Source organism: Pongo pygmaeus, chromosome 3 (assembly GCF_028885625.2).
Source record: "Pongo pygmaeus isolate AG05252 chromosome 3, NHGRI_mPonPyg2-v2.0_pri, whole genome shotgun sequence".
Taxonomy (NCBI): Eukaryota; Metazoa; Chordata; class Mammalia; order Primates; family Hominidae; genus Pongo; species Pongo pygmaeus.
The window spans coordinates 66,198,035-66,221,655 of NC_072376.2; the positions used below are offsets into that span (position 1 = coordinate 66,198,035).

Below are 23,621 nucleotides of genomic sequence, written 5' to 3' on the forward strand. Positions count from 1 at the left end.
GAAGAAAACACCACGGGATAAAGATGAACAATCAAAAAAAAGATGAGACCAAAGATGAGCCAAGTGCCAATCATCTTTAAGTCAAATACTGTGTTGTAGAACAATCTAGCTCATATAATGTCTTAAACCTTAGATATTCTATTGGTTCATCAAAAGCCTAATATAGGCCAGGCGTGGTGGTTCACACCTGTAATCCTAGCATTTTGGGAGGCCGAGGCAGGCAGATCATCTAAGGTCAGGAGTTCGAGACCAGCCTGGCCAACATGATGAAACCCCATCTCTACTAAAAATACAAAAATTAGCCAGGCATGGTGGCAGGTGCCTATAATCCCAGCTACTTGGGAGGCTGAGGCAAAAGAATTGCTTGAACTTAGGAGGCAGAAGTTGCAGTGAACTGAGATCACACCACTGCACTCCAGCCTGGATGACAAGAGCAAAACTCCGTCTCAGGAAAAAAAAGAAAAGCCTAATATAGAGTCCTACAAATGTTGCTAAGAAAGTAAATAGAACAGGATTGCTTTAATTCTTATGATTAAACTAAAAACAAAAATGCTGAAACCTTAGTATAACTTTAAATTATATATCATTTATTGAAATATAAAGATCTTCATTTACACGTTTTAAAACAAAAACATGAACGGGGCATTCGTAATACATTTTGTATTGGTAGACCCTATCAAGTTAGTTTTTCTCACACATTCACCACACCATTGTTTTGGGAACATGTAAGTATCTTTCTCTTTATTATTTCTAAAATATAAATTTTGGACATTCAAAAGTGCAACAGTTAATGTGCCTGTGGGGATTATCACAGTTAAAAAAATATAAACGAAGGCAGTGATACAGCTTGTCATAAATGTTTTGGCAGTATTCTCCAAGTCTATATAGAAATACATATATACATATTGATGTATAACATCATTTTATCTTACGTCCCTCTTCACAAAAATAGGACCATTTTGTACAGATTGGCAGACCACATTTTAAGGACATCACTAATCGTTTAAAAAGTCACAAATGGTGTTTCTCAGGCTGGCTTTGATTGTCATCATAACAATAGAAAGTAGGAAAGATTGGCAAATTTTCTTCTTCAGACTTTGCAGGAGGCCAAAAGGAAACAAATCTGCAATTTGCTGAAAACACACACACACACAAATGCAGTCATATACAAATTCAGGTGGAAGCATTTGTTAGGACTGGAAACTGCTGGACTGAGAAGTTTCATCCGGCCTCATGATGTCATGCAAGGCTCACAGCAATATCAAAATGCAAAGCACCAACAAAATAAGGCTGTACAAGGGAGAGTGAGCGATAAACAGAATGCTTGAGCTGTGATTCTAGAAACACAAACGTATTTCAAGTCTAATTGGCTCTACAGAACCTAGTCAGGTTTTCGTTTTTAATTGGCCAATCTGGCTCAGTCTTCGCACTTACTATGAAAAAAGTTGGATGAGAAAGTTGGAGCTTGCACTGAGATTACACCAGTAGGTAGTCAAGTATTTTATTATTGCTTCTGCATCTTCCAAAGCATCACCTGCCGATAGCACATACAGTGATTGCAGTAATCACAGCCCATGTTTCATTCATATGGTATGAGCAATTAAGCAGTATTGCAAAGAATGCCAATGAACCCACACCAACCTGTTTGACAGTGTGGATAGATGTGACAATTCATCCTCCCATCTAACCTCAACTTATCAGTAAAACTTAAAATGTTTTTTCCACCAAAACACTGAGCTGGTTACACAGAGACTTGGAACACTGAATTGCATAATTTTTTACATGCCTTTCCTTGGCGGGGTATGGAGTGGGAGGCAGAAGACGGGAGATGGGGCAAGTTCATCTCCCCCATACAGTGGGAAGTAGCATCTTTACTTTTGGAAAACCTGTCAAAACCAAACTTTAGCTTTCTCAGCCTCAGCTAAGACTGGAAAGTTAAATTAAGGTCGCAATTGCTAGCTAGATGGCATTAAATGTCACTAACCTGAAGCCAAGGATTTAAATAGTAGGCTTCCTGCGTGGTTGAATTCCAACCCTGTTCCAAAGTTCAAATTATTTGTTTCCCATGGCAACTTCCTGAAACCTAAGTCAGTGTTTCTGAAAACTGGCCGATCAGAACAGCCAGGAAGTTTAGAAAAATACAGATTCTGGTTTCCCTCAGACTTCATACTTCAGAATCTCAAGGATGGAAACCCAGGATCTAGTCATCCTGGCTGCCACACACATTTGAGAACTGAGGATCCAGGCAAATGCACATCCAGCCCCCACTAAAGAATATCTTTATGGTCTTGAGTTTCAAACTCTTTCTCTTTGGGGTAAGGGATGAAAGAAGGAGGCTGATGTCTGGGCATCCTTCTGACCCTTTTCAGGTTCATAGATTCAAAAAATACATATATTGGGGTCACCAAAGCTTTCACCAGGCATGAAGAGAAAAAAAAAAAAACTTCTGCAAATCCAGTCTTTTTGCTGATCATTATATTTTCCATTGGGTAATATACATGAGAAGTTATGTTCAGCACAGGTTTATGCCTGTACATTGAGAACTTTTAGGACTTAAAGAGTTTTGTTTGTTTCTAATCCCATTATTTCAGAGGGCAGTTAATTGTTTTTTAATACGATGGATTGGGGAACCTATTCAGTACAGTTAAAAATTCTGACTTCCTGGACAACACTACTTTTACTTTGTTCTCTATGCTCAACTAAATTTAATTCACTAAAGCTATTACCATACTTTATAGAAAAACATGTTATTTAATATAAATGTCAAAAACTGTCAAACTCATCACCTACTTAGTAAGGATTGTTTTAAATTGTGCTTTCTCTGGAGGGAAATCATGTTACATTATTACACATTTAGCATTACTGATAACAGTAGTAGTATTATAAATGTAGATTACAATATGAAAATGAGTTGTCAGGCTTCTAAATGACCAAATCTATTAAACAAGGTTGGTTAATTATTATTCTTTATCTCTTTAACACTAAAAAAGATAGCAAAATGCTATAGTACCAGTACCTTTTAAGGTTCAAAAGTGGTTTTTCATGCACTTCTTTAAAAAGTTCAACAGCAGCTGACATCAGGTTTCAAGAAGGAAGTACATGGATGGATGGAGTGGTCTCTTCAGAAGTCCAAAGAAGATAGTTAATACAATCTAAACACAGCCTTGGTTAGAGTTATTTACATAATTACAATGCTGAAGTTCTGTCGCAGTATAAATTGTGTCTGCTGGACTCTCACCAATGTCCTTGAAGCACAAAGTTCACCTTCTGTGGCCTATTATTCCCTTATCCATCTATCTCCAAACTTCACACACCACTGAGATGCTACTGAGGCACTGCAAGAGGCAACACTGACAAAGTTCATTTCAAAATATCCCATTCATTCATATTTAGAAGGCTCCCTGAGGCCCTTGGCTGGGAACTTCTCTTTAAACATCAACCAAGTCCTCCTCTCAACCTCCGCATTGCAATAAAGTGGTTTTCTGAACGGGATCCAGAGGGGGCCCCAGAAGTGGAAGGAACCCCTCGAATCCGCCAGTTACAGGAAGCTGTCTTCTACCAGGTCTGAAGAGTCTATGCCGATGTCGTCCATCATGTCGATGTCTTCAATGGTCTCGTCCTCTCTCTTGATGAAGGTGGAACTGCTGGAACCCGTCTCAATGGCACTCTCTTCAGAGGTCTGCGAGCTGGAGGAGGGAGAGAAGAGCAAAGACTACAACTCCTGCACAGAACTAGAACTAGACTGTGGCCCCCCAGAGACAAAAGAAAGCCTTTGGCATTCAAATTTGGGCTGCACACTATGGCAAGGTTCTGCCCCCAGGCCTGACATGCTGTGGTAGGCCATGTGGAAAACCAAGGTCCACCCATCACTTTTACACTTCAGCTTTCCTGCTTTTCTGCCGGGTCTTTCATCAAAGTTACTGACAAGCTGCAAGAATTTCTACTTTCCCTACTCAATCCTAGTGGAAGAGAACATAAGCAATGCCTGATCCAAAGGCCTGGGAAGGCAGAGCAGGGGGTGAAGTCAGGCCCATCAGGGTGCAAGCTGCAGCCAGGCCCATCAGGTGCTCTCCCGGAAGCCTACTGAGCATCCAAACTATGTTCTCAGGATCTCCTGCCACTTGCCTGGAATGCCCTCTCCACCTCTCTCTTGACATCCAATGCCCCCCAACCGGCCCCTCAACTTGAAGGCCCAGGTGACGGCTCCTTACATACTAGAGAAGTGGCTGAAAAGGGAGTTCTGGAGTCAGAAAGCCTTAGGTCTGGAGTGGTCCCCCCACTTACTAGCTGTGTGATGCCACACAAGTTACTTAACTTGAACGTGAACTTCAACTGAGAAAGTTCAATTCCTGGTGTGTCAAATTCTGCAGCTCAGCCTGTTGTAGCCCTAGAAAACTTCTGGGCACCTTTCTCATGTTATTTATTCCAATGTGACTTTCTAACTTTATATAAAAGCAGAACCCTCTTACAACTCAAATATTATTCAGAGCCCACAGATACAAAGTAACCAAATTGAGAAAAGATCTGAGACAGAGAGCCCTAGATTCACTGCCCAGCCTTCCCTGACCCCCGTGAAGTTCCATCGCAGACCCCCAAAACTTGGAGGAACACCATTTGCTCAAGAGATATAAACACGTTATAAAAACTGGCCTGAGCAAAGCATAATAAAAAACCGAAGACTGATGGGCCACTGTGTCCCATCTTCAAATCACATAACATATTCTAAAACAAAATAGAAAAGCCATACTTTTAAAATTACCCAGTACATACAAATAAACAAGGGCTGTCTACATATTATACCTAAATTGGTTAACAAAGGTCACAGTCATAAGCCTCCAAAATAATGCTCTGATGGGAAAGAAGAGGAAAAAAAAACACACACACAAGAAACTTGGACCTTGAACTAGGGGCCACTATCATCACCTTCTCCTACCTCTGTCCAAGGGCCATGCAAAGAGAGCAGAGAACTGGGGCATGGTCTCCTCCATCTGACCACGTGAACCAGTGATTCTCAGTCCTCCCTGGGCATTAGCTCCACCTTGGTGCTGAGTTAAAGAATCTAGGCCAGGTGAGGTCATTCATGCCTATAATCCTAGCACCTTGGGAGGCCGAGACCAGCAGATCACTTGAGGTCAGGAGTTCAAAACCAGCCTGGCCAACATGCTGAAACCCCATTTCTATTAAAAATACAAAAATTAGCTGGGCATGGTGGCATGTGCCTGTAATCCCAGCTACTCAGGAGGCGGAAGTATGAGAATGGCTTGAACCCAGGAGGCGGAGGTTACAGTAAGCTGAGATCACACCACTGCACTCCAGCCTGGGTGACAGAGCGAGACTCCATCTCAAAAAAAAAAAAAAGAAATTCTAGGTAATGATCACCCAATGACTGATAATGTTACAAAAGGCAGACAACTGGACAGTGCATACCTCCTGACAGAAGCACACAGAATCATCTTTGAAGCATGTTTGCCAAAGATCTAACCTGAGTCAGGTTAAGTTCCTAGACGAACTACCAGTTAACAACACATAGAGAAGACAGAAGTACCTGAGAAGGACACTTCAAGGATGTAATCAGCAAAATTCTGATTGTGGGAACTCCACAGGCAAACACTATGGTTTCTTCACAAATAATATGTAAGAGGGCAAAAAAAAAGAGGCAAAGGGAACTTACAGAGACATAGCAACCAAGTGCAATGTGTGACTCTTATCTGGATCTCAAACAGAACAAAACAAGTGTACGATATTTTTTTTTAACTTTTATTTTATGTTCAAGGGCACATGTGCAGGTTTGTTACATGGATAAATCACATGTCATGGGGGTTTGATGTACAGATTATTTCATCACCCAAGTAATAAGCACAGTATCCGATAGGTATTTTTTCTGATCCTCTTCCTTCTCCCACCCTGCACCCTCAGCTATGCCCTGGTGTGTGTTGTTCCCCTCTTTGTGTCCATGTGTTCTCGTTGTTTTAGCTCCCACTTATAAGTGAGAACATGTGGTATCTGGTCTTCTGTTCCTGCATTAGTTTGCTAAGGATAATGACCTCCGGCTCCGTCCATGTTGCTGCAAAGGACATGATCTTGTTCTTTTTTTAATTTCATTTTTGTATTTTCCACTTTTTAAGTTCAGGGTTACATATGCAGGATGTGCAGGTTTGTTGCGTCATGGTGGTTTGCTGCACAGATCATCCCATCACTCAGGTATTATGCCCAGCATCCATTAGCTATTCTTCCTGATGCTCCACCCAACCCCCAACCCCTGAAAGGCCCCAGTGTGTGTTGTTTCCCTCCATGTGTCCATGTGTCCTCATCGTTCAGCTCCCACTTATAAGTGAGAACATGTGGTGGTTGGTTTTCTGTTCCTGTGTTAGTTTGCTGAGGGTAACGGCTTCCAGCTCCATCCATGTCCCTGCAAAGGACATGATCTCATTCCTTTTTATGGCTGCATCGTATTCCATGGTGTATATGTATCACATTTTCTTTATCCAGTCTATCATTGATGGGCATTTAGGTTGATTCCATGATTTTGCTATTGTGAACAGTGCAGCAGTGAACATACACGTGCATGTGCCTTTATAATAGAATGATTTATATCACTCTGGGTATATACTCAGTAATGGGATTGATGGGTCAAACAGTATTTCCGCCTCTAGGTCTTTGGGGAATCGCCACACTGTCTTCCACAATGGTTGAACTAATTTACACTCCAACCAACATTGTAAAAGTGTTTCTTTTTCTCCACAACTTCGCCACAATCAGTTGTTTTTTGACTTTTAAATAATAGCCATTCTGACCGGTGGGAGATGGTATCTCAGATCTTGTTCTTTTTTATCAACGCATAGTATTCCATGGTGTATATGTGCCAGATGTTCTTTATCCAGTCTACTGTCAATGGGCATTTAGGATGATTCCATGTCTTTGCTATTGTGAATAGTGCTGCAGTGAACATACGTATGCATGTCTTTATGGTAAAATGATTTATATACCTTTGGTTATATACCCAATAATGGGATTACTGGATCGAATGGTAATTCTGTTAAAAGTTCTTTGAGAAATCACCACACCGCTTTCCACAATAGCTGAACAAATTTGCACTTCAACAAGCAGTGTAAAAGCTTCCCCTTTTCTCCACAACCTCACCAGCATCTGTTATTTTTTGACTTTTTAATAATAACCATTCTGTCTGGTGTGAGATGGTATCTCATCAAGGTTCTGATTTGCATTTCTCTAGTGATCAGTGATGTTAAGCATTTTTTCATATGCTTGTTGGCTGCATGTATGTCTTCTTTTGAAAAGTGTCTGCTCATGTCCTCTGCCCACTTTTTAGTGGAGTACGATAATATTTGTGAGATAATTTGAACTTTAACTGGTTGTCTGATGCCTTAACGATTTATTGTCCCTGTTTTGGGTGAGATAATGGCATTGTAGTTATTTTTAATAACTGTTGTTCTTCTTTAAAATAGAGTCCTTATCTTTAAGAGACACACACTGGAATATTTATGGGTGAAATGATAAGGTGTCTAGGATTTGCGTCCAAACAGTCCAGAGGAGGCTGAGGAGAGACAGACATGGCCATGCGTGCATCCAGGCTGGCAGAGTGCATAGTCATTGAAGCTGGGTGACAGATACTGAACAGCTCACTATACTATGTGAATTGTGCACATGTTAGAAATCTTCCATAATATAAAATTTAAAAGAAAGAAGAAACAAATCAGCCAGGGAGCAGTTGGCCACCACCCCCAGGGATTCTAATTTGTTATTTGGGGTGAGGCTTGTAGATCAGCAGTTTTTAAATCTCTGCAGGTGATTCCAATTCACAGGTAGGGTATAGCATCAAAGGACCCAGTCCTGCCTCTCTTCACTTTTTCCCTAGTTCAATGACTATTTAAGACAATGGCAGGAGAGGCTTATATGATCCCAATAATCAGAGTTCTGTATCAATTTGATCAAATTACCTGAGAATTTAGCTCAAAGATTCTCCACCAGGGAAGCATGTCCCTCTCCCCACAACATGCACATCCCTCTCCCAGCCCCAGGGGGAACATATTAGAATCATCTGGGAAGAATTTTCGAAACCACGCGGACCTCCTGAGCATTCTGCAACTTGTCCCTGAGTACATATTTACTAACCAGGAGTGCACCATTATCAGGGACAATGGGTCCTCTCCTTCAGGGCCTATGGGGGAGGGGAAAGGTGAGACACTGAGGCTGCCCCCACAGCTACCTGTGTCTGTTCCTCTTGCCCAGGTCCTCCTCCTCAGGGACAGGGTCAATGTCAGGCAGAGGAATGATGTAGCCACTGTCAGCGCTCAGTCTCTGCTCATCCAGACCACCCTCCCAGTCCTTCAGCTTGTCTTCCTCGTTTTTGTAGGTGACACCAATGTACGCATTGTCTGAGTCCACACGCATGCGTGCCACAGCAGGATGGTCACTCTTCAGGAAGTCCAGGTGAATTTTTTCATAACTCTATAAACATTCATTGAACATATTTAATCAAGTGTTAACAACCAAACCTCAAAAATGAATAGAGACACTCAGAACTTACTATTATTTAACTGTACATATTTCCAAACTACCTGGAAGATGTGGGACTTAGTTGAAGGAGAGTCATGTCAACTATCCCCAGAGACATAGAACATGAAGAAGGGGCCACCAATGGTAAAGAGCTTCTGCCATTAGGTGCTAAGATACCAGTAGCCCCTTCTCCAAGTCAGCAGCTACAACCGAGAACCCTTCTGGTCCCCATCACGTTGCCTTTCCAGGGCTTGGATGGGTCCCATAGAGAGGCAGTGAGGACTTCTATTGGGTGGATAATACCCAAAGCCTTCATGATCCTTAAACATTGGAGAGGTCTAACATTGGATGTGAAAAGACCCAATTTTCAACAGTAACTTCAATTTCTTCTCACCAACACATTTCCACCAGTCAGAACATCTTTGAGCAACTGAGGGTTAATTTCCTTCTGCCTCCTCACTGCCTCACCTGTAAAAGTTGTAGTGGGCAGTGAGATAATTAACAGACAGAAGTATTTAACTTCCAGTCCGGCACACAATCTCCTAACGCTATTCCTCCTTGAGAAGAAGGAAGAAAAATGATAAGTATAAAAAGTCTACACAGGGACTAATCTGAATCAAGAAACTGAGGTTACGTCTGAGTTTTCCTCTCAACACCTCAGCAGAAAGTTGTTTCATTCATTTACATATCCTGTTTGGTTCCATGAAATTACATTTGTTCCTTTGAACAATGCTTCCTATTCCACAAAAAACCAGCTGGTGCCACAGATAACAGCTGAGGTTGTTCCTTCCAGTCAGCTGGTAAAAGCCAATTTCGCATGGATTTAAGTGCATTCAAATTAGTGATGTAATGGCCATGGATGCCCTGAGTCTTCTAACTGCACACTAACTTCTGATACTCAAACATCTGGAGAATAGTGCTTACAGGTACTGCACATACAAAATGAAAGGAAAGCCCCACGGGAAGGGGAGGGTTTTCATTCATCATTGCTACTAGGGTCGTGTAGAGCACCACCATGAAGCCCAGCCACTGGATCACACAATCTTTTGCCTCTTTTGAAAATGCTCCTCTAGAACTGCGGAACAGCACAGCTCACTGGTATAACTTCCAGCTTTATCCAGACTTTTCCACCCACAGATCCAAACACACCTTTTTATATTGTCCAGGCAGCAGATTCTCCACAATCTCACTCAGGTGGTAAAAGGAGGGTCTCTTCTCCGGCTCACTGTTCCAGCATTTCACCATGATCTCGTAGCTGTGGGGACAGAACTCAAGAGTGGGCACAGGGGGAAGTCTCAGGGCCCCTCCCTCCCCCAGACCCACAGACTGTGAACACAGGCCGCCGGGATGGGGAAGGAGCTCACACTTCACTGGTAGCATGGTCAGGCTTAGCCATCCGGTACCCACTCTTGATCTTATTGTAGAAAGTAGAATCCACCATCATGCCGGGGTAAGGGGTGCCACCTAAAAGCCAAACAATAAAACACCAGGACTAACAAACGCTCAGTGCATTGTTGAAACACTTGGCATGATAGAACACTGTTAGAAAACCTTTCAGATCCCATAGCCTTGAAGCACTGGTTTTTTCAAGAAAATTCAGTGTCATCATCTCCTTGACTTCAGAGACCAGCTCAAACTTTAAGTTTAATTAGGACTCCAGGTTGGTCAAGTCCAAGTACCATCACAAAAATTCTACATCTTTAGAAATAAGCGTTCAAGTGTTTTTCAATGTGTATGACTATTGGATCAACACAGACAAAATGAACTAGAAAAGCAAGGAGAAATTCTGAATCATTAAAACCCAGAGAGTCTTTTTCACCAGGTATGTTCAAATAGCTAAAGCAAAAATCAAAGTGGCGGCCTCGCTGCTTTTAAGGAAGTACAGGACTCCATTAAGCCACTGGGGGATGATCCATTGTGATCATCCATGGAGCGAGAACTAGGATGAAAAAGGAGACGGGGCAGGAAGACACACTTTACTATTACATCCTGATCACACATAAATTCATGCAACATTTCACACTTTCAAAGCCAAGGCCAGGTCAAGTTAAGTTCCCTCTCTGAAGCCTTCCTACACTATTCCAGGACTCCTTTGTCTTTACTCAAAACTCAAATTACAATTTTAAATCAGCACCACACTGTTTATCCCTAAGTGTGTAAGTCTCATCTCCCCAGATGAACCATCCAGATGTCAGGGTTATGGCTCATCCTTCTCTTAGGGACCTCACTGGACAGCCCAGGGCACCTGGGTTGTTCAGCACCTGGGTTGTCAAGACTGGCCAATGACAACCAGGAATGAGAGCCCTGCCCTTCCCTCCACATACCCCTTTTCACCTGAGCATCAGTCGCCACCAGGTGAGGGAGGGCTCACTCTCCATGGGCGAACCCATGTGACCCAAAGCCCAAAATGAAAAAGCAGCTGAGATGCGAATGTCATTGGGACCACTTCCAGTGGGAGGAAGTCACTCTGGCATAGCCCAAAGGAGAGGAGGGGCAGAGGCCAGGAGTGACACGCAACCACCAACAAAAACCCCCATCTCCACCTGCATGGGCCTATCTCAGACACAATAAGGCACAACATGTGGTTTGAGGCGGCTGCAGCATACTGGCCTCACACCAGGTTATCTTAACACTGTCTACATCCTGGGGCATGAAAGAACACATTTTCCTTCCAGTGGTGTTTCACAACAGCCCAAATAAGCAGCGATGTCAGGCCCATACCAAGGGAAAAGATCTCCCAGAGCAGAATGCCGTAAGACCAGACATCACTCAGTGTGGTGTAGAGGTTGTCAAAGATGCTCTCAGGAGCCATCCACTTCACGGGCAGAAAGGTCTGCAAGGAAGGAGGGAGAGAGTTAAACCCATGTCTACTCACTGATGAGCCACAGCAGTGGAAATAGAAAAGGGTTCCCCTTGGGATCTTAATAACTTGTGCTAATTATCTTGTCCCATTTGAGTGTCTTTTACATGTGTTTTGTTCATTACTGAACTCTCAGTCCCTGGCACATAGTAGGTGCTCAACAAATACTAGATGAATGATGAATGGTCAATATTGCCTTTTATGTCCTCCAAAGGAATAATATCCAAAAACATTAAACCTGAATTTTCACCCAAAAGGTGTAAGCCCTGAATGGACCCGTTTCCTATTTTTAGATATTCCTGGGAACAAAATTAAGAACAGATCCAATGATCTATGAGCCGATTACAGCTATCACGGCCACATGAGTACATGAATCACACATAGCATGGATGCAGGCCCATGTCTTTCTCTAGGTGGAAGCAGCAGCTGCCATAAGCTGTCTCACGTCCAGTGCAGTGAGATGATTTGGAATTGTACCTACAGGGAGCAGATGTATCCCCACAGGGAGCTATGTCATCTGCTGAGAAGTGGAAGGGATGGGAAGAATGGTTCAAGTAGACAACAAAATGAGTATCTTTAAGGAAACTGTGCCTCCAAGATACATAAACCCAAATGGTTTCAATATTTTAGGGGTCACAGATGGCTTTTGAAAATCTGATAAAAGCTTAAAATATAAAGACACCATCCTTGGGAACGCATGCTTGTCCATGCATACATGCGATTGACATATTAATAGCTAACACTTGCCAGGTGCAGTCGCTCACCCCTGTCATCCCAGCACTTTGGGAGGCTGAGGCAGGGGGATCACTTGAGGCCAGGAGTTCGAGACCAGTCTGGGCAACATGGTGAAACCCTGTCTCTATTAAAAATACAAAAATTAGCTGAGCATGGTGGTACATGCCTGTAATCCCAGCTACTTGGGAGGCTGAGGCAGGAGAATTGCTTCAACCTGGGAGGCAGAAGTTTGCAGTGAGCCAAGATTGCGCCACTGCACTCCAGCCTGGGTGACAGAGTGAGACTCTGTCTCAAAAAAATAAATAAAATAAATAAATAAATAAATAAATAAAATAGCTAACATTATTGAGTGCTGTTTCTATAAGCCAGGCACTGTCCTAAGCACTTTACATGAATTCATTGATTTAATCCCCATAGCAACTCAGCAAATAGGTACTATTATCACCTCCCACTACAGTCAGGGAGACAGAGGGGCAGAACAGTCAAGTATCTAGCCCCAAATCCAAATTAAGTAAGTGGTGGAGCTGGCACTCACACCTGGGCAATCTGCTGCCAAGACTGTGTACTGACCCCTTGTAGTCTATTGATGTTGTAAAAAACAGGCACCGAATCTCTAGAAGCAACACCTGACTTCAGAGATTAAAGTGAAGGAGGGTGAGCATGCCCATTGAGGGAAGTGAGGACGTACACTGCCTTTTGACACATAGTTTGAATCATGCATGATGTCTCTGGCCAGGCCAAAGTCACAGATCTTCACGATTTTTCCTTGTGCCAGGAGGACGTTGCGAGCAGCCAGATCACGGTGGACACACTGCATGGAAAAGGAAGAAATGACTCAGGATCAAGCCATCTGTAGCTGACCAGCATCACCCCTGCAAGACTGGCTGATCCATGGTGGCACTTGGAGCTGTCTGCCTGGATATAAAGGGCTGGCCTTCCCCCAGGTTCTCACTCCACCCACTCCCAACAGAAGGAAAGCTCTAGAGAAGAGTAGATGCCTGATGATTTCGGACTCCCTGCCCTGCATAAGGGATGAAGGAGAGAGACAGGTAAGTAAGAGGCCCCTGTTATTAACGGCCTTTCCAAGATCTATCTCCTAGCATCTCCTTCCACACTCCACTCACTGAAATCTGGGTCTAAAAAGGTCTCTGTTCCTTGAACTTACATTTTTTGAAGCCAAAAACTCCATTCCTCGGGCAACTTGATAGGTGAAGCTCAACAAATCCAATAAAGTAAGGCCTTCTGAGTTATCATCTGAAAGGAGGTTTTTGACTTCTGAGTCTGCAGAAAAGAAATTAAATGTATTGGTGCTGGCAGGCAGCAGGAAATCATCAGGTTGCAGAGGCATGCCCAAAGAACACATCCAAAAATATTTTCTTAATTTTTTTGTAGAATGTTTAGATCTCACAGATGAATATCACTATGCAAAGATTCTATCTTAGAAAATAGATATATAGGCCAGGCATGGTGGCTTATGCCTACAATCCCAGCACTTTGGGAAGCCGAGGTGGGTGGATTGCCTGAGGTAAGAAGTTCGAGACCAGTCTGGCCAACATGGTGAAACCCTATCTCTACTAATAATACAAAAAAATTAGCCAGGCATGGTGGCATGTGCCTGTAATCCCAGCTACTCAGGAGGCTGAGGCAGGGGAATTGCTTGAACCAGGGGGGAGGAGGTTGCAGTGAGTTGCAGTGAGCTGAGATCACACCACTGCACTGCAGCCTGGGTGACAGAGTGAGACTCTGTCTCAAAAAAAAAAAAAAAAAAAAAAAAGAAAGAAAGAATGAAAGAAAGAAAAGAGATATGCAGAAACATATATCTGGTTTAAAAATTATACACACACACACACACGCAATGATATAGTTTGGATATGTGTCCCCACCCAAATCTGATGTTGAAGTGTAATCCCCAGTATTGGAGGTGGGGCCTGGTGGGAGGTGACTGGATCATGGGGGTGCATTTCTCATGAATGGTTTTAGCACCATCCCCTTGGTGCTATCCTTGCAAAAGTGAGTGACTTCTTGCAAGATCTGCCTGTTTGAAACTGTGTGGCACCTCTCTCTCTCTCTCTCTCTCTCTCTCTCTCTCTCTCTGTCTCGCTTGCTCCTGCTCTGGCCATGTGATATGCCTGCTCCCCCCTTTACCTTCCACCATGATTGGAAGCTTCCTGAGGCCTCTCCAGAAGCAAATGCCTGTATAGCCTACAGAATCCTTGTGCCAATGAAATCTCTTTTCTTTATAAATTACTCAGTCTCAGGTATTTCTTTATAGCAATGCAAAAACAGCCTAATAGAGAAAATTGGTATCAAGGAATGGGGAATTGCTGTAAAGATAACTGGGTAACAGGCAGAGATAAGAAGAGTTTGGAGGGCTCAGAAGAAGACAGGAAGATGAAGGAAAGTTTGGAACTTCTTAGCGACTGGTTAAATGCTTGTGACCAAAATGCTGATAATGATATGGACAATGAAATCCAGGCTGCCAAGGTCTTGGATGAAAATGAAGAACTTATTGGGAACTGGAGTAAAGGTCACCCTTGTTAAGCCTCAGCAAAGAACTTGGCCACATTATGTCCATGCCCCAGGAATATGTGGAAGTTTGAACTTGAGAGTGATGACCTAGGATATCTGGTGGAAGAAATTTCTAAGCAGCAAAGTGTTCATGATATGGCCTGGCTGCTTCCAATAGCCTACACTCAGATGTAGAAGCAAAGAAATGACTTGAAGTTGAAACTTATATTTAAAAGAGAAGTAGAGACTGGGCACAGTGGCTCACACCTATAATCTCAACATTTTGGGAGGCTGAGGTGAAAGGACTGCTTGAGTCCAAGAGTTCAAACCAGCCTGGATGACATAGCGAGACCCCATCTCTTTAAAAAAAAAAAAAAAAGTAAAAGGGAAGCAGAGCATAAAAGGTTGGAAAATTTGTAGCTTGGCCATGTGACAGAGAAAGTAAAGCTTTTTTGGGGGAGAATTAAAGAGGGCTGCTGGGCAACCACTTGCTAGAGAAATTTGCATAACTAAAAAGGAGGCAAGGGCTGATTGCCAAAACAATGGGAAAAAGGCCTATAAGGCATTTCAGAGACCTTCATGGCAGCCCCTCCCATCACAGGCCCAGAGGCCTAGGAGGGAAGAATGGTTTCATGGGCCAGACCCAGGGTCCACTGCCCTGTGCAGCCTCGAGACACTGCTCCCTGCATCCCTATGACTCTAGCTCCAGCCGTGGCTCAAAGGAGTCCAGGTGCAGCTTGGGCTGCTGCTTCAGCTTGTGACAGCCATAAACCTTGGCCACTTCTATGTGGTGTTAGCCTGTGGGTGCACAGAGTGTAAGAGTTGAGACTTGGGAGCCTCTGCCTAGATTTTGGAGGATATATTAAAAAACCAGGGTGTCCAGACAGAAGCATGCTGCAGGAGTGGAGCCCTCACAGAGAACCTCTACTAGGGCATTGCAGAGGGGAAATGTGGGGTTGAAGTCCCCACACGGAGCCTCCACTGGGGCACTGCCTCGTGGAGCTATGAGGGGAGGGCCACCATCCTCCATGAATAATATATCCACCAACAGCCTGCACTCTGCACCTGGAAAAACCACAGGCACTCAACACCAGCCCCTGAGAGCAGCTGCAGGGGCTGAACCCTGCAAAGCCACAGGGAGTTCCACCCCTCCCAAGAGCTCCACCCCTTGCACCAGTGTGCTCTGGATATGGGATATGGAGTCAATGGAGTTTATTTGGAGCTTTCAGCCCTGCTGGGTTCTGAACTTCTGTGGGGCTTGTAGTCCCTTTCTTTTGGCCGATTTCTCCCTTTGGGAATGGGAATGTTGACCCAATGCCTATAACCCCATTGTATCTTGGAAGTAAACAACTTGTTCTTTATTTAACAGGCTCATAGGTGGAAGGGACTTGCCTTGTGTCAGATAAGACTTTGGACTTTGAGTTGATGCTGGAATGAGTTAAGGCTTGAGGGGACTATTGTGGAGGGATGATTGTATTTTGAAATGTGAGAAGGACATGAGATTTGGGAGGGTCCAGGGTCAATATGATATAGTTTGAATATGTGTCCCTATCCAAATCTCGTGTTGAATTGTAATCTACAGTATTGGAGGTGGGGACTGGTGGCAGATGAACAGATCATGGGGACAGATTTCTTATGAACAATTTAGCACCATCCTTCTGGTGCTGTCCTCGCAATAGTAAGTGACTTCTTGTAAGATCTGACTGTTTAGAAGTGTGTGGCACCTCTCTCTTTCTCTCTCTCTCTTGCTCTTGCTCTGGCCATGTGATGTGCCTGCACTGCTTTGCCTTCTGCCACAACTTCATGGCTTCATGAGGCCTCCCCAGAAACTGAGCAAATCTACCAATATCATGATTCCTATAAAGCTGCAGAATCATGAACTAATTAAACCTCTTTCCCTTATAAATTACCCAGTCTCAAGTATTTATTTATAGCAATAAAAGAACAGCCTAAAACACACAGAGACATACACGCACACACAAAACACACACACAGCCACAAGGACCAATCTTACACATAATTATTTTGTTTACCTCCTAAATTTCTTTTTTTCAACCATAATTAGCAAATCATCTCAGCTACCTTTAAAACACACATACACATAAACACACACTAAAATCTTCCATGATGAAATACATGGAGCACACATACAAGCTACATGAAAAAGTAGTTTCTGTGAATTGCTTTATTTTCTTTTTAAAGCCACCTTTGTAGTACTTTGCTTATAATTTGTTAATAAAATCAACCACCAATCACATGTGATAGCATCTTAGAGATCAGTGCCAATGACTTTGCTTTGAGTTTCTTTGTTTGTAACTTGTCCACTTTCCCCAGTTAGTCCCATCTGGAAGGGTCCCAGGGTTTTCGAGGAAGAAGGCAATTTAATCCAGAAGTTCTCAATTCTTTTTGAAAATGTTCAGCAAGTGAAGAGTAGCTCTAGCCATTCACAATTTTTTCAGATAGCCACAGAAGGCCAGAAAGCAGTGGTCTGCCTACCAACAGGGCTTGGGCCTGAGCATGACTCAGGTTCCTCTGACATCTCGTGCCAACTCCACCAGCCCAGCCTGGGAAGCAATGTAAACTATTTTTAACAATATGGGAGGGGAGAGGAAGTACTGGTTCCGATAACTCTCACTGGCTAATCTTTTAAAAGCGCTTGGAAGTTCACCCATTTGGCAATGAGAAGTGAATGGAACTTGGAACCGCAGAAATGGAAAATATTGTGTACTGAGCTTTGCAAAACAAACACATTCTTTTTTAAATGGATTGTACCTTTCACTTAAGAACCTGAAAACATTCAGAGCACATCAATAATTTCCAAAACAATGTCCAGGGCAGCTCAACGCATTTTTTGCATTGACTAATGGGAGGGCTCAGACCCAAAAAGGCAAGCTCACAGGACAAGCCAATGTCAGACTTCCAACTTCATGTCTGTGACCAGTCCAGGGCTCTGGAGGAACCACCCTGAGCAGATGTGAAGTGGTCCATCTGGTCTGGGCATCAGCTGGACTCCCTGGAGTTTATAAATCAATTTAACCCTGCCACATATTCATGTACTTGAAAAACAGATAGACCCACCTTCAAAATACATTAAACAGAAACACTGGTCCAGAAAATATAACTGCAAATTATCTACTCTAGAGTTCCTATCACAAATTGAATGTTAGGAAAAGTAAAAGCAAGGGTTACTGAACTCATAGACATCAGAGACTTCTAAAACTTAAGGGAAAAAAAGCAATGTGAGGAACTAACATAAGACAGCCAACTTGTAATTCTGCCAAGTAAGGGCATTAAAAAAAAATCAATCAACATATTTTCATTAAAAAAGAAAAAGACAGCAATAAAAAAGGAAGTTCATTATTTCAGAATAAATAATTATTTTTTTAAAAAATGTTTACTGCAGGAACACACCAGGAAAATTCTTTAAAAACTATTAAATTTAAAGTTTAAAAAATTTGTTACATTGTCAGCTTTTATTCTTTTCAATTTACAGGCCACAAATCTGGAAACATGTCACAGAACTGGTTGTGCAGACCTGCATTTAGAGACCACGTGGGCTGCCAGGTTCACTTGCCATCCCTATACACTTCCCTCTAAATACTTTAAGTATCATATTAAACCACTGGAAAGTCCCAACACCCAGAGTGAGTATAGACACTTTTACCTAACATAGATTTCTTCTTATATGAGGCTGGACGATCATAGAGTGATCTCTGGATGTCGGAATATTTAGAAACCTCTTTTCTTTCTAGCATGGGGACATACTGTGTAGTATCAGCCTGCTTCATGTCCATGTAGTCACCATTGTTTTCAAAAGATAAAATAACATAGCTGTAAAAACAGAAAGAGAAATCTTACCTAGGGTGCCCTTCTGAAGTGGTCATTCCACTTTCAGTAGATGATGATTTTGGGGGACCTACAATGTGCCAGGTACTGAGGTAGGCATGGGAGCTAACTGGGTAAAAGCAAAACCAATCCATACCCTTCACATGAGGTGATCTAGTCAAGGAAATGAGCATTAATCAAATAGTCACTCAAATACATGCATCACAGCAATTCCACTACTGGGTATCTACCAGAGGAAAGGAAGTCACACAAAAAAGATACTTGCACACACATGTTTATAGCAGCACAATTCACAATTGAAAGAATGTGGAATCAGCCCCAAATGCCCATCAATCAAGGAGTGGATAAAGAAACTGCAATGTATCTATACATATGTATGTGTAGGTATGCATATATATATATATAACTCAGCTATAAAAAGGAATGAATTAATGGCTTTCGCAGCCACCTGGATGGGATTAGAGACTATTATTCTAAGTGAAGTAACTCAGAAATGGAAAACCAAACATCGTATGTTCTCACTCATAAGTGGGAGCTAAGCTATGAGGATGCAAAGTTATAAGAATGACACAATGGACTTGGGGACTCAGGGGGAAAAAATGAGAGGTGGGTGAGGGATAAAAGACTACAAATTGGGTTCAGTGTATACTGCTCCAGTGATGGGTGCACCAAAATCTCACAAATCACCACTAAAGAATTTACTTATGTAACCAAATACCACTTGTTCCCCAAAAACCTATGGAAATAAAAAAATTTTTTAAATAGGGAAAAAAAGAAATGTAAAAAACAAACAAAATAAATACACAGATCAACTCAAACTCAGATATGCTGTGAAGGAAGAAAGTTTTCAATAGCTTGTAAGAAAAATGACTTGATCTGGGGGTCAAGGAAGCACTTTTCAGAAGACGTAGAATGAATCCCACTGACAAAGATGGGAAAGACTAGGGGAATATTTGTCATGGCACCTGGCACATACAAAGGACTCCACAAATGTCAGCTGCCATGATGACTACTGTTCACTTGTTTTCAGAGCCGGTTCCCTGCACATCTTTAGCAGGAGTCCGCACATCCTGAAGAGCCACATCTAAGACAGTGGGGCTGTGCTCCCATGGACCTGTAAGTCCATTACACTTAAAGTTTGAAGAATTCACTACATTAAGTTGGTCATTATTCTTTCTCAGTTTTTCAACTTACAAGCCTTGGTTGGAACTTGAGCCGTGTGGCCATGTGGCTTGGGCATACAATTCCTTCTACCCAATCAATTTAGCACCCATTTGGTGTCCACCAAGTAATTTATTATGAAGTAAATTCATTGTACTTTCTGATCTTACAGAACTTCTTATCTACAGAGCTCTTTATAGACACTAGTAGGTTTCTGCAGTAGGGATCACTATCATTGGCGTCATTTATAGGTCCAGGTTCAGCAAGGACCTCGAGCTTGGAGATCCACAGACAGTTCTCGCAAGGTTCCAAAACTCAAGCATCCTTGGCCAGAGCTGCATTTTATAGGTCTAAGTGGATCACATGTAAATAGCAGAAGAGCTCCCAGAGTCATTCTAACTCACTCTCATTCAAACCTATCAGCAAGGCCTTCCCATGTGACACCCCAGTCCAAAACACCTTTAGACATCATGCATCTCTCTGCATGATCATGGAAAGACTGGACAGGGTGGTTTGACTCTAAGTCTTGCTACCTTGGGCACTGAACCTGCAGACATGATATCTATGAGGACATGGGTCTTTCTATTTGTGATGCCTGTAAGATAATGATAGACAGCAACATCTCTCTTTGCACCCACCTCCGTGTGCTTTCATCAGCAGGGTTCAATCCAAAGATATCCAGCTCTTTCTTTGGCTTCTCTGGGTGGTGGCTCAGGAAGCTATCCCTATTCTTATGCAAATAGTTGACCAAATCTCCATAGAAGCAGTACTCCGTGATGATGTAAATGGGGCCTATGGGGACAAAAGCCGTTAGGAGATAGGTATGAAAATGAAGAAAAGAAAAGCCACGAATTGTCCTGCAGACCATATGGGGCAGAAAAAAATAAGATACCAAAAAAGTTTTTTTTTTTCTTTTTTAAAAAGAGCCATGAATGGCTATGGCTGGACTAGCAACAGATTTTGCTCAAAAAACAATGAGCTTCCATCAATCAAGGGACCAGTCAGCTCCATTCAAGGGACTTCTATTCCCTGCCATGTGTGGGGATGGAGAGTGGAGGCTTTAAGCCTGATTGAACAGTTTTCACAACCACATGTGTCCAATGAAAATCCTCACTCCAGGTCAGTGAGCCCACCTGACTTGGTGCAGGCTCCCAGCAAGTTTACAATGTTCAAATGTGGCCCCAGGTGAGTCATTATCTTCAGTTCAGACATGAGAGCTTGTTTTTCACTGGATCTGGCCGTGGCTGTTGAAAGAATAAATCACATATCAGTCCAGCTGAGCTACCAACTTCCTGTTCTCAGAAAAAAACCAAGAATATGACTAATCCTGTGATTGGATATCATTCTATTTACCAAAAGTCTAAAAGAAGCAGATAGCTACTTGGCCTCAATGCTAATAACTAATTCCTGGTCTTTCTAGTAAAAAGAAGTCACTGGAAATAACAAGCTCTTAATTTTCCAACATATGGGCAGCAAGAGCAATCTAAATAAACCTAATCTAAATACACATAAAACCTGGAGTCAAAATAATCAGGACCTAGTCCTAAATGTCTTATTTACTAGCTGTATGATTTTGAGAAATTCCCTTAATATCCCCATGCTCAAAAAATCCCCAGGAAGGAGCACTTACGTTTTAGCATCTTCACTGCAACTTTCATGACAGGTTGGGACCGACTTAATCCATAGGCTGTTCCTTCAACCACCTTCCCAAATGCTCCAGACCCCAAGACCCGACCTGTGGGCAGGCAGAGTCATTAACACCCAAAACTCCAGACGCCTCCTCAGCTTTCTGCACGGTAGCCAGCTCTCTGCGGGTGGACAGCTGGGCGGGTGTCTTTCCTGTTTGGAGTAAGCATAATGACTCCTCCAAGTCATCGTGTCAAAAACGGAATTGAGCCCACAGGGAAGGAAATTAGCATAATTGCTTTTGTCGAATAACATTTGCAAGGGAAAGAAAACACAGACGGGAGAAAGGAGGGTGCAGCCCTCCCTGGTGTGAGCGCGCTGTCTACCAGCTCCGTGCTGGGCCAGCCCCTGGGATCCTCTGCCCTCGGGGGCTCTCACCCACACCCCCTGGTTCTCTCCCCTTCTGTTTTCCATATGCAAACAGGGGCATCTTTTGCCTTAGTAAATTACTAGCCACTGGAAATACTTCAGTATTCAAAATATCACTGATTCCAAGGAGTGACTAAATAAAAACTTCAGGCTGGGCTCACTGCTCCCTATTTGTTAGGAAAGCCACGCTAGCAAGAGCTAAACATGCCCGAGAGCACAGCAATTCGCTTCATGTTGGGAGGAGGCATACGTAAAGACATTGAAGCTGTTGTCCCACCCTGAAAGAGCTCACCCTGAGAGAAACATTTCCCGGGGTGTCAGTCTCACCACGGATAGCCAAGCCAGGGAAAGACTTCGCTCATAAAAGACACTAACAGCCAACACTGCCTCTTACTGCACATCTGTGTTACTGAAAATCGTACGTGGAAAAGTATTGCTTCACCAGCAATGCCTCTTGGTATAATGGGAATTATGCCCTTTTCCCCATATTTTACTACTTTTTAACTCCCTAAGCTCCTCATCCCTTTTTGGGAAATAGGCAGGAAAATAAAGAAAGCTTAGATATAAATATTTGAAATTGGGGGCAGCTCTTATAACCACCCCATGGGTTCTCCTTGCCTGCTGCCTAGACAGAGCCGATTTATCAAGACAGGGGAATTGCAATAGAAAAAGGGTTTAATTCACACAGAGCCAGCTGTACAGGAGACCTATTCTACTATTACTACCATTACTCGAATCAGTGTCTCTGAAACTGGGGCAATTTCTACTATTCTGCTATTACTCAAATCAGTGTCTCTGAAACTGGGGGAATGGGGTTTTTAAGGATGATTTGGTGGGTAGGGGGTGAAATGAGGAGTGCTGATTGGTTGGGTCAAAGATGAAATCATAGGGAGCTGACGCTGTCCTCTTGCACTGAGTCAGTTCCTAGGTAGGGGCCACAAGATCAGATGAGCCAGTTTATTGACCTGGGTGGTGTCAGCTGGTGCAACGAAATACAGGGTCTCCAAAATATCTCAAGCACTGACCTCAGGTTTTACAACAGTGACCCCTAAACCGTACTTTCTAATCTTGTAGCTAATTTGTTAGTCCCGCAAAGGCAGTCTAGTTCCCAGGCAAAAAGAGGGTTTGTTTTGGCAAAGGGCTATTATTGTCTTTTTTTCAAAGTCAAACTATAAACTAAGTTCCTCTCAAAGTTAGTTCAGCCTATGCCCAGGAAGGAACAAGGACAACTTGGAGGCTAAAGCAAAATGGAGTTGGTTAGGTCATATCTCATTCACTGTCATAATTTCCTCAGTTACAATTTTTGCAAAGGTGATTTCACTCTGGTGCCTTGCTTGATTTCGGTTTACCTAACTCTCTAAGAAGACTTAAACTATTCTGTATTTTGCAATGAGACAGGGGGATAATTAAAACCTGCATTTGGCATTCTTTAACATATATACTGTTAGATCATTCATCAAAACACAACCTCTACCTCTACTTTCATTTGCCTTTGTCTTGCTTTCATTCATTAGAAATGTGATTTAAAAAAGAAATACTCCCTTGGACTAAAGCTTCATATATTTGGTCTCAGCCCAGGATTGAAATACTTGAAATGCTTGTGATAAGTTGGCTTGCTTATTTTTACATATTTTGCCTTAAAATGTACCTATATTTTTATATTCCATATTCCAAATATATAAAAAGGAGTATCTAATCCATCTTCAGAATGTACTGAATCAAAATACATTTTGTGGTTGTCCACATTCATTTCTCATCTGCTCATTTTTAGTCACAGAAATTCATCTCATTTTCAATTTGTGTCATTTCTAAAGAAAAGCAATTTTGGTGGGTATCTTTGCCAGCCCTCTTCATATTCTCTTCTCCTTTTGTAAAATTTTCCTTAACTATAATTTGTTATGGAAAGAGATTTTAAAAAATCATTGCAATGATCCAATTAACT

The 23,621-nt window shown here is 42.5% G+C and overlaps 1 protein-coding gene across 6 annotated transcripts in view; it reads right to left on the reverse strand.

The window, feature by feature from the left end:
• Positions 1 to 566: 566 nt before the first annotated feature.
• PDGFRA (platelet derived growth factor receptor alpha) overlaps positions 567 to 23,621 on the reverse strand; it is a 63,353-nt gene continuing 40,298 nt past the window's right edge. For all 6 annotated transcript variants that reach the window (XM_054486172.2, XM_054486173.2, XM_063663684.1 and 3 more), the window contains exons 13-23: positions 21,255 to 21,359; positions 20,758 to 20,868; positions 20,263 to 20,416; positions 18,282 to 18,448; positions 13,275 to 13,390; positions 12,798 to 12,920; positions 11,236 to 11,347; positions 9,879 to 9,978; positions 9,664 to 9,769; positions 8,225 to 8,466; positions 567 to 3,686 (exon numbers count right to left, since the gene is read on the reverse strand). In XM_054486172.2, coding sequence (XP_054342147.2) covers positions 3,539 to 3,686; positions 8,225 to 8,466; positions 9,664 to 9,769; positions 9,879 to 9,978; positions 11,236 to 11,347; positions 12,798 to 12,920; positions 13,275 to 13,390; positions 18,282 to 18,448; positions 20,263 to 20,416; positions 20,758 to 20,868; positions 21,255 to 21,359 — 1,484 coding nt within the window. In that variant the 3' untranslated portion in view covers positions 567 to 3,538. The remainder of the gene's footprint in view (positions 3,687 to 8,224; positions 8,467 to 9,663; positions 9,770 to 9,878; positions 9,979 to 11,235; positions 11,348 to 12,797; positions 12,921 to 13,274; positions 13,391 to 18,281; positions 18,449 to 20,262; positions 20,417 to 20,757; positions 20,869 to 21,254; positions 21,360 to 23,621) is intronic.